The sequence below is a fragment of the Mytilus galloprovincialis genome, chromosome 10 (genome assembly GCF_965363235.1).
Source record: "Mytilus galloprovincialis chromosome 10, xbMytGall1.hap1.1, whole genome shotgun sequence".
Lineage (NCBI taxonomy): Eukaryota > Metazoa > Mollusca > Bivalvia > Mytilida > Mytilidae > Mytilus > Mytilus galloprovincialis.
The window spans coordinates 28,230,788-28,243,123 of record NC_134847.1 but is presented as its reverse complement, the minus strand read 5'-3'; the positions used below and the strand labels follow the sequence as shown (position 1 = coordinate 28,243,123).

The 12,336-nt window shown below is 31.3% G+C and overlaps 1 protein-coding gene across 2 annotated transcripts; it reads left to right on the top strand.

Annotated features, from left to right (window-relative positions):
* The first annotated feature begins 2,148 nt into the window (after positions 1 to 2,148).
* On the top strand, positions 2,149 to 11,662 carry LOC143047319 (toll-like receptor Tollo). Of its 2 annotated transcripts, none has more exons than XM_076220357.1 (2): positions 2,149 to 2,261; positions 7,480 to 11,662. In XM_076220357.1, exons 1-2 carry the CDS (start codon positions 2,227 to 2,229, stop codon positions 10,982 to 10,984), a joined length of 3,540 nt encoding a protein of 1,179 aa, XP_076076472.1. In that variant the 5' UTR covers positions 2,149 to 2,226; the 3' UTR covers positions 10,985 to 11,662. The 2 variants fall into 2 exon arrangements, with proteins under 2 accessions (XP_076076472.1, XP_076076473.1); XM_076220358.1 differs by lacking the exon at positions 2,149 to 2,261 and adding an exon at positions 5,480 to 5,747.
* The last annotated feature ends 674 nt before the right edge of the window (positions 11,663 to 12,336 follow it).

The window sequence follows — 12,336 nt, the reverse complement described above, 5'->3', positions numbered from 1 at the left end:
ACATGTATGCATATATTTATATGAAATGTAACAAAGAATGTTCTTTTCATTGAATGAATTAATGGGTTTTCTTGCTGACTTGTATGTAGAATCCCCGGATATGTAACTCGAAGTTTACACCACCAACAATTCGGATGGTCAAAGTGGTAGCAAAAAATGGTCTCTCATTAGAATAAATCATTGTGTTTTTATCTTTACTAGGACTTAATGCATGTATAACTTGCTGCTAGATATATACATCGCTTTATCAATCTATTTGTGCATTAAAGTTATGTTATGTGTCGAAAAAGGGAAATCAATTTTGAATTCAGCATCAACTTTTCTGTGTAATGCTTCAGATATCATGCAATTCACGCATCATAATCTTCGGAAGAATAAAGTGAATGAAGTTTTAAATATCTTCAATTAATCTGATGTTTTGTTCAAATCTCACCTATAACTGAAAATGAAGCATTAACTTTTTATGTCACCTAACTGCGTGATACTATCGACAAAAGAGAATATAAACAGGTTTGAATTAATTTGATGGTTTTAAATCAAGCCTTATCATCGTACCACATTATCAAGTATGACATTCATAATTGTGTAATATTATACTCTTGAATTACAATATTTTGGAAAGTTATGACTACTGTTTTTTGTAATATACTGAGGTATAGGGTTGTTGGGATCATCGAAGTTCACCCTTATAAGTTATGTTTCAATGTTGCGATAGTTTAAACAATCTGTTTGTAACATATTGTTGAAAATGTCGCAGTAAACAAATACTTTTGCAAAACAACTTTTTGAACGATATTCTATTTTTTTGTAAAATCAATTTATTAGCTACTTTTTCTCTTTAATTTCAAATACATAATATTATCATCATTCTTTATAAAGATAGATCACAAATGATTTACCTCAAACTCAAATGCCTAACCCCAAAAACAAAAGATAGCGTACATTATTCTTCACTTGCTCTCCCCTTGTGATGTTCCAACTCATATGCTTTCTTGTGATAAATTGAGTTAAGCTGATTTAAATGAAATTAGGAAAATGAAACCAATTAGAAAGTGAGAAAAGCCTGTGGATTTTGATGTTAAAAGATAAAATTGAAGGTCACTATTGCTGAGAGTAAAATGTGTTTAATGCTTTACAGATGGGTTCTTCAGTTTCTCTTGAAATTAATTTTATAGAAAGGAAAATATATGGGAAAAGTCGCCTATCAATTCTATGGTTAGATTCCAAGGCCATAATGACTTTGAATATTAATATTTAAAAAACATTTAGTTTCTTGGACATTTTCTATTGACAGAAATTAACTCATCATAGATACCAGGATTGAAATTTTATATTTACGTCAGACGCGAGTTTTGTCCACAAAAGACTCATCAGTGACACTCGAATCAAAATGTCTTAAATAAACTCAGTATAGAGACCAATAATAAAAGAAGTTATTTTATGTATCTAGAGAATTCGCCGTTTCAAAATCTACTGTATTATATTGGTAATAATTCCAAAATAGAACAATAAAAACGTTTAAAACGTGGTAACCTAAATAAATTAACCAATGACGTAACGTCATTTCTAATTTGTTGTATAAACAATGCAAATATATTGAAAAAAAAAAAAGTCAATACTACTATTAACATATACTCCTATGAGCCTCCAGTTTATACCATTATAATGTATGCTTCTCTGTAAACTTGTTTTTAGTTTTTAGAGAATAAAATATCTATCTATATATCTATTATACATAAACACTTTTTTGGTCAATACAGCTGGTACATTATCCCGAGGCCTGAATACACAAACAATCAATCTAATTCATTTTAAAAATTAAGTTAAAATTAAATTTATATGTATTGTGATCCAACTCATACAAAAACTAAAACAAAAGCATACGAGTTATTATGTTAACAACATCAATATCTATTGAAGCAGAACATATTTGCATATGAAAAGATTAAACTTTCGATATATGATGTAACAGATATGAACAAATTCAGAACGCAGTATCCAAAAAAAAACAGTGAGTATTTATTTTTATTCTTTGTATGATTTCCTTTTTCCAGATAAGATTCGTAGTGAAAATGTTGACAATTATAGTGAGAGATAGGAAGGAACAAAGAAATATGTCCATTAATATATTTTGCTTGATTAATAGTTACATAAACAGTTGTTGTAACCATGCTGGTGGTAATTCATCAGTATAAGGTGTAAGCCGTACCAGAAAGTCACCAGCACATGCACATGCTAGACAACATCCCAACAAGAAAGATGTAAGTATTATACGTAACCGTAGTCTACATTTGAATAATACATTTTGCCATTCAAAGGGATATCCTATAATGTGAGAATATCCAGGTTAATATGGCATCAGCTATTAAATACATGTTCACTGCAAATAATAAAAATACTAAAACGTATCAGAAAATTTATCTAAATTACAAAAATTCTGAATACCAAAAATTTACATGCATGGGTTCGTAAAAATTATTAGCATCTCAAGAGTTTACTAAGATAGATAGCATCTAGTCATACATCTATATAACCTACGAGAAATGCTTGACGTGTATGACCTGATAAAAAAATATAAACATAAATGCACGGAAAAACAAGTGCAACTGTATAATGATGATTTTTCAAAGTCAATTTGTTTAACATTTACTTGTTTGCATGAATATCCCTTTTTTATATTTTTAGGTTCTTAACCACTTTGATCTAATTGCTCATATTTCATCAACTTAATACAAGAGTTGTGAGTGGCTTGCATTTCTGTCCTAGATTGTGTGAGTGCAATGGTCTGGACGAGTCAGGATCACTTTTAATCCCTTGTTCAATACAAACAATTAACGATCTTGAATTTTCGAAATTTGAGACTAACGGGACTAGTGAACTAAACCTGGATTGACTTTCTTCAAGGCGTTCTTATTTGAAAGATGAAATGTTTCAACATCTACATTCTTTTTCGACAATCACTATACGGTATTGTAAATTTGACTTTATTACGAAACAAACCCTTTATTATGTTTATGGATTATATAAACTTGAACATTTAACTATTGACGGAGCGACAGATCTATCAATTCATGAACATTCATTTATATGCACGCCAAAACTTCACACACTGGTAATAGTAAACAGTGAGATGGCCGGCCTGCCTGCTGGCAATGTGTGGATTAAAGCACATAGAGATAATTAATTTCACTAATAACGCAATTGATAGCATATCTGATGATAATTTTATGATTCCGATGAATTTAAACGTTTTCGTGATATTATATTAAATTCTAACAGGATCAGGAAAATCAATATCACTTTTAGCAGAATGATACCGAATCTGAAATATTTATTAGTGGCAGACAACATGGTTTCGTATATATCACCAAATAGTTTCAGAAATTCAACAGACTTAAAATACTTAGACCTTTCAAAAACACAATATCTCTATATTAGACAAAATCTTGTTGAAATACAATATCAAACTTAACATCATTATATTAGGATCAAATCCAATCTCAAATATGCCGGCAGGATTATTTAGGTTAGCAAAGCATGTTGAAGTATTAGTCCTAGATTCAATGTTATTAGGTGATTCCATTTGGAGCAAACTTTTCTCCTTATCCAGTCTATTACGTCTCCATGTTGCAAACTGTTCATTAAACTGCATAGCTTCGTCTGTGTTTGGTCAACTTAATCGTCTACGTTATCTAGATCTGTCTTACAACAAATTAGCAGAATTTATAGCTTTACTTTTATCGGTCAAATAATACTCCAAACTCTTTTATTGTCTCACAATAGAACTACATTTATTGAACCTCAAGGTTTTTTTGGGGCTTGGTTTACTCGAACACTTGATTTTGAATCATAATAATCTCAGTAAGTGGATCCGGCATCTTTTCAGTTTTCACAATCATTATGTTTGCTTAATATTTCTTATAATAGATTAACTCAACTTCCAAATGTTCAAAATTTGAAGAATCTATACGTTATAGAGTTATAGATGCACGTTATAATTAAATTAATAGGCTTGAAAGTAACAGTTTTACAGAACTGGATAATCTAGCCAGATTAAATATTTTTGGAAGTAAATGCATATATGTCTAGGAACGTTTTCCGACATACTCCAAAGTTACAGCTTTTACAAGCATCTAGCAACAATATCAAAGCTATAGATAGTGCTGCTTTAAAAAAATTGTAGTATTTGAAATGGATATTTCTTACACATATAATGTAACAAGCTTAATGATATTTCTAATTTTTCACAGTCAAATGCTTTACAGCAAGTATCATTTTCCAATAACTACTTTAGCGGAACTCTTTTGACAAACAGATAAAATAATAGCACACAAGACTAGAAAATTAAAGACTAAGCAACACGAACCCCACCAAAAGCTGGTAGTGATCCCAGATGCTCCGGAAGGGTTAGCAGATCCTATTCCATGTGTGGCATATATATTTCACATCAAGGCGTTTTCACTTACAAAAGTTGCAATAACAATAACAAATACATTTCAAAATTGACGAAACAATAGTTGTGTGACGGGTCTTCAGTTATAGCCACTAGATAGATAATCACCTTTATCTATCTTGTTTATCTGAATTAATCGTGTCAAGTATATAACCACTGTTTGTGATACCACTGAACAAAATGTATAATTTATATTAAAATACTTCTCTACTTGTAATTGATCACAAGTGTATTTCAGTTATACGAAGACTTGTGAATTGTTTTTCTTCATCTTGATTTCCCAGGTCAGTTGTTCAATAACATACTAAATATCTTTTAATAATGTAAACAAACAGATACTGTCCGATACTCAACTCGTTTATTATAATGTCAAAAAACACAGATATCGTCGACTACTCAACTCATTTATTATAATGTCAAAAACCAAAGATACTGTCCGATACTCAACTCATTTATTATAATGTCAAAAATCACAGAAACCGTTCGATACTCAACTCATTTATTATAATGTCACAAACAATAGATACCGTCCGATACTCAACTCACTGATTATAATGTCAAAACCAAAAATACTGTCCGATACTCAACTCATTTATAACAATGTCAAAAATCAAAGATGCAATCCGGTACTAAACTCATTCATTAATTCATACTAAATTATAGATTTCTTTCCAATTTTATGCAATGATATCATTTGATAAATAACACGTTGACAATTTCTAAGTTAACAAACCTTTAACAATGTTTAAGATAGAAGTAAACATGTTTTATGGCAAAAACATTTGCAAAAGATGTAACATAAACACAATTGTGTTACAAAGACTCACGTTGAAGTGATTTTATCAGTTATTTGTGAAGGGTCACTCAAAAGCGATTATTAAAACAGTGAAAAATCGAACGCAGGTAAAACGTTCAAATAAAGGTGACTTTTTTCTATATTCACTTTAGGTGCGTATATATGTAATCCTGTACTCATCCTGTTAATCGGAAATACCTACTCATGTCACATGTAATAAACATCAATTATGACGGAAGGATTACGACTTGAATCTGTTACAAATCATAAGATGACTCTATATCTTAAATTATTAATTGTATGATAGCATGTTTCAATACGGGATTGACTTGCAAACTAAAAATTTATTCAAAAAAAGAACCTGAGCTACGAACATTGCCATCGTGATCATATTGATAGTATATGAAGCTTTGTTGTGCTTAATAGCGAATACAATTTAACAGAGGAAACTATATACATATATATATGACAATGGACGAGAGCAACCATTAAAAAAAGGTAAAACAGTTAACAATAGAAATGTAAGCGCAATGTTATTTGAAATTATTTCCTGCAATTTCTTTACAATATCACACAAACCCATCAGTTTGATACAGAACTATTACCAGTATATGTTTTATTTGTGTTTGTGTGATATTTTATTTACTTATGCTTATGCTTATTTTCTGACCACTTTGATGATAGTTATCAAAAAGTCTCTAAATGCAACATTTTGGAAATATTATTGATATATTACAAGTAGTTCCTCTGAAAATTCATACTTAATTGTACATATAAGTTAGACATCTATCTAAACGAGAGGTAAGAGGAACTAGAACGACATTCATTCGGTAAAAAAAGAAAAGACAAAAAGACAAACGATAGAATACAAAACACAAACATAAAAATAAACGATTGATCAACAAAAATCCAACCAAAATTTTGAAGTGATTTCATGTGCTTTGGAAGGGTAAGGAGATCTTGCTCAAAAAGTTGCACAATTGTGACAATTACTACAAATGTAAATTAAATAAAGATGAGAATGTGTGGTTGGAAATAGGAATATGATATGTCAATAAAATTGAAAATGAAAAAAGGGAATGTATCAAAGGGACAACAACCCGACCAAAGAGCTGGAAACAGCCATTGACCACCAATGCGTCTTAAACACAGCCAGAATATCCCCAACAAGATATTAGCTTCAGATGGCTACTAAAAGAAAATGTGTACAAGTTGAGTGATAATGGACGTCACACTAAACTCCGAAACATATAAATGAACTCAAATTAAAAAAGAACTTGCAAGACTAAGAAAGGAATATTGGTAGTTGGGACAAGCTACATGTTGATTTTTTTTTATATGAAATGTTTTGGAAAACATAACTGGGATGTGAACTGAAGCGTTTTTCAGAAATGTGCCTTTATTTGGCATTTTGATGGCTCTTAAAGTCATAAGAAACCTCAAATCAAAAAAAATTAATGCATATGATTTTTATAACTCAATGGATAGTTTTCATTATAAAACTTATGTACATATACTTTTTTCTGAAGAAAATTCTTTAATTTATTCATATTTAGAAGAAGTTTACTTTATTTGAATAGCTTCCTTCCAGCAAGCTATTCCCCCGACATATTTTCCGTATGCAAGGTGACCTCAGTGTGACCCATCTCGTAAAAATCCGGTGACCACAATACGCATGGATGTCCTTAAAATAAACTATTATCTGAATTTACATGTTAAACACGTGCTCAATTTCCATGCTTTTTTGTTTATTTTTCGTCAATTGTTGACAAACAGGTGACAATCGTTAAACTTCGGCTTCAAAACACGAACTTTAATTACCTGCCATATTTTCACAACAACACTGACCGATTGAGAAAAAAAATTGACAATTATACGAAATTTACACGAAAAAAATGATAAATTCGAGCACAGAAGACGAAGTTTAGGATGTTTGTATGCATTAGTTCAAGAATTGGAAGAACATTATTTTTCACCGGTCACTCGTTTCTTATGACTTTAATTCCTTTGAATATGTATCTCTCGTATTGAAATATTTTCATATTCATGCTCAATACAGTTGCATATGCATACACAGGTTATTGTTTAAAAAAAACACAGAAAGCATCGTCAGATTGTAGAACCGGGAAAATGAATATGTGTATAACAATAATATTTAGAAACCAATATAGAGATTTGTCAATATACATTAGGCAAACAATTAATCAATTTATTTGGTGATTATTTTCAGGAATGAGAAAATGAATAACTGGATTGTATTGCTGTTTATCTATTCAACAAGATCTCATGACTTTAACAACTACAAGGCTTGTCCTCGTCCTTGCAAATGTTATGTTACATACACAGCAGATGAACCTACCGTTCACGTGTTTTGTTCCATAGAGAAACTGAGTAATTTTGATTTTTCTAGATTGGAAACTAATGTGACTAGTGTTCTCCACATCGCCTGTGAATCTTTACTACACTCCTACCTACAGGATAGAATATTCCAACATCTTTATTCATTTAGCGCATTTGAATTGTCGGATTGTTCATTTGATTACATTCATGAGCACGCTTTCTACGGACTACGTAACCTTCGTGAATTATATATCAATAAGGCAAGAAACCTTTCTATTCATGACAAAGCATTTTTTAATACACCAAACATTCGTAGACTGGTCATAACTAATAGTGGTGTTACACAATTTCCCCCTTTATATGGATTAAATAAAATACAGTTCATTAATTTTACAAACAATGTTATCAAGGATATATCCAATGACAATTTCATAGAATGCGACGAACCACTTAATGATTTGTTTGTATTAATATTGAATAATAACAGAATTCATGGGATTAACGTTACATTTGGCAGATTTACACCAAATCTCAAGTACCTATCAATCGCAGACAATATGGTCGCAGATATCTCATCTCAGTCTTTGCTAAATTTAACAAACCTCGAACTCCTTGACTTAACCGGAAACCAATTGTCTGAACTGCCAAGTAGCTTACTAAAAGACAATGTAAACATCAAAGTCGTTGGATTAGGTCCAAATCCAATTTCACAGATAGATGATGGATTTTTCCATTCAGGAAGAGTAATGGAAGTACTTGTTCTAGGTTCAACGCGAGTTGGAGATTCTATTTGGAATCATCTATACGATTTACCAACTATTCATGAACTTCAGCTTGGAAATTGTTCGATAACTTATATAAATATTACTGTCATGGGTAGACTTCGACGATTACAACATTTAGATCTTTCTAGAAACAATTTAAGCAAAATTTTTAATTATACTTTCATTAACCATGTGAATTTGGTTACACTTTTACTTTCTCATAATGAGATCAGCTATATTGAATCCCACGCTTTTCAGGGATTGCGATCAATCAATAAATTGGATTTGACTAGTAACCAATTGAAGACTTTACACCCGCTAACGCTAAATTTCATGCCAGACACCACTATGCTGAATATATCTTACAATGAACTGAATCATTTTCCTGGTTTGCACAATTTAACGAAATTATTTGTATTAGATCTACGCCATAATCGGATAAGCAAGCTGGACAAAAAGAGTTTTGTGGGACTTCCAAATTTAGCCGGCATTAATCTATCATGGAACAAACTAACTGCTTTACGTAGAAATGTTTTCCAAAATTCTCCAAACTTAGAACTACTTCAAGTATCCAATAACAACATAAAACTCATTGAAGGGGACGCTTTTAAAAACATGTCAAAACTAAAATGGCTACTTCTTAAACATAACAATATTAAAAATATAGCTTATATTTTCACGAATATGCTATCATTACTTCAACTCGACCTGGGCTATAACAAAATAAATGGACCAATCCACGCTGGACACTTTTACAATTCATTTGCGTTACAACAAATAATTTTGAATAATAATCACGTGACCAGTATAATAGGATCAGCCTTTTCTAAATTTCAACATCTAGAAATAGTTGATTTGAAATATAATGATATTTCGTCTTTGCAACCCTACAATATAAAGTTTTCGCCACTTACCATTCCTCCACCAGTGTTCTATTTCCGGGGTAATAGATTTAACTGTGATTGTCATCTTTCGTGGATGAGACAATGTCTGAACAGATGGACTGACTCATGCAAAGGATTAGAAATTGATGAATTCGAATTCTTGCTTTGCTACAGTGGATATAAAATAAGAAAATTTTCTCTGATTAAGAATGCTCAACTGGAAACTATGTTGTGTGAGTTTGAAAATCCCTGCGTCGGCATTTGTGATTGCTGTGGATCTTTATCTTGTAATTGTAAAATGTCTTGTCCTACAAACTGTACTTGTCTCATGTCCTTTAATCATCAAAACGGCATTGTAGATTGCAGTAACAAGCTTATAAATAATGTCACAGAACACATACCTCCAATAGCAGAAACATTTTATCTGGATGGAAACGACCTAGTTTATATTAAATTCGCCATTTTCAGTGGACTTTATCAACTAAAAACACTTTATCTTAATAGAAGTGGGATAGAAGTGATTCAACCTAACTCATTTGTTAATCTTACAAAATTAGAAAATCTATACCTCAATCAAAACAGCCTAACATGTGTAGATGTTGATTCATTAAATGGGTTGGTTTCATTAAAATTTCTGCAGCTAGAACACAATAACATTGCATTCATTGCATATGACGCATTCAAAAGGATAACACATTTGGAAGTTTTGCATCTAGCTTACAACAAGCTTGTATCTCTTCCATATGGTTTTGCAGAATCGATGGTAACACTGAAGGTTCTGACGTTATCTAATAATCCATGGTCTTGTGACTGTGACGACCTACATGACTTTAAAGAATTAACATATGAATTAGCTGATGTCATTTACGACCGTCATGACATGTACTGTTTTGTAAATAATACAAAAAATGAAAGTTTTCCGATCGGTTCTAAACAACATGTAGTCGGATTGGACTATTGGTCCATTTGCCCAAATCAATCTGTAATATTTCAAAACAGAACAATCGAAAAACACCGAGAGGTTCTAAATTACAAAGAAGTACAAGCACTTACTTCAACGCTCGTTATTCTTGTCCTATTTATACTAATATTCACGCTTGTGTTTATGAATCGAACCTTAATACAGGTTGTCATATACAATAAATTCGGAATACGATTATTTAGTGTAAAACCCGAGGAGAACAAAATGTATGATGCCTTTGTTTCGTATAGTCACAAGGATGAAGGATTTGTTGCTCGTGAGCTTGTGCAAAGGCTGGAGAACAAAGATGACTACAAGTTATGTGTCCACTTCAGGGACTTTCCGATTGGTGCATGTATAGCAGATACAATCATTAGGTCTGTTGAAGAAAGTTCCAGAACAATTATGATAGTATCAAACAATTATTTAGATAGTGAATGGTGTCAATATGAATTTCAAACAGCTCATCACAGTGTGTTAAGAGATAAATCTCAGAAAATTATTTTGATTTTAATGGAGGATATTGACCCTGCAAAACTTGACCCGGAACTGAAACTTTATATGAAAACTAAAACATACTTAAAGCGTACAGATCCTTGGTTTTGGGAAAAGTTGGTGTTTGCATTGCCAGTGAAAGAAAAAATTAAAATTGAAGATCAACAGTTAAATGATTTAAACAAAATAAACATTGAATTTAAAGACGAGAAAAACATTGAATTTAAAGACGAGAAAAACATTGAATTTAAAGACGAGAAAAACATTGACATACAGAAAAATGTGTTTTGATGGCGTATTAAAAATTAAACGCTTTTTAAAGACAATTATTTGATATTTAACCCAGATAAAAGTTAACTTTAAAGAAAAGAAAGTAACAAAATGAACTTAAAACAGATCTTTTTTCAACTTTTATCACACTTTGAACATGTGGTACAATGAACTAGTCTCAGGGCGTATATCACGTTTTTATTGAATAATCTTAATCCAGTTCTCTCAGTATCGTCGCTTCTGTAATCCCGATGTGTAGAAGGGTTTGAGAGACATCGGTGTACAAAATGTCTAAGTAGTTGAACTTCTGTATCCCTGACCTGACTGAGGTTGTTAGTTCGTGGCAGGTTAGTTCCACTCCAGTCTGCGTTCACTAGGATTGACAGTCTTCATATCGAAGGTCGGTAGCTCTATGGGTACTACGGACTCCTTTACTAATACACACTTACCGCTACGAAATAGTAGATGTGCTGAAAGTGACGTTAACCACCAATCATACAATCAATCAATTTATAGGGTTTGGAACATCAAGAACAAAACAATAAAAATACAATTGTAAAATTCGTGAATGTATGTTAAGACTCGTCGTCATGTTACTAGATCTGCTTGTGCACCATTTTTTAAAGTAAGCAAATACATGTATCTACCAGTTTACATATTGTTAACCACATATTGTTTTACTGTAATAAACCTAAGAAGATGTGGTCCGATTGCCTATAAGACAACACTCATATTGATGCAAGCTCATTTAAGGAACTTTCAAAATTTAAATTAAGCGTCTTATTTATGTAGCCGATAAACAGCAAAGCAGCAATTTAAAATTTGTTATATTTTGGAAAATAATAAAGTTAAACTAATTCAATTCAGACATATGAGAAGGGAGACAACAAACACAGTGTATTCATAAAATAAACGACAAGTAGTGCAAATGGATTTTAACAATTTTTCTTGATATCATGATTTAGCTGTTCTGTTTTATTTAAACAGCTTTTAATAATCACAAATGTTATACACAAAAAATAATCAATATCGAGTAAAAACAATTTAATACAAAAAAAACTATTATTATATTTTTTTTCCGTATCAAAGAATGCTATCAGGTAAAAAAAGCAAAAACTTTTAAAGATAATATGAAAGCAAGCCAGTCTAGATGCTGATATCGGTCGCTGTACATTAAGATAACATACAATAGCGTAAGAAATAGTACAGTAAGACGCTCTTGCAAATATTAATTCAAACGTGTGTCTGTACAGTTTTATCAAAGAAATACAACGGCAAAAACATAGTTCAAAATTAAAAATAACTATTTTCACCTGTTAGTATACCAGAAGTTTTGTTTTCTGTCCACAGTTACTATTCTCCGTTCCTTATTT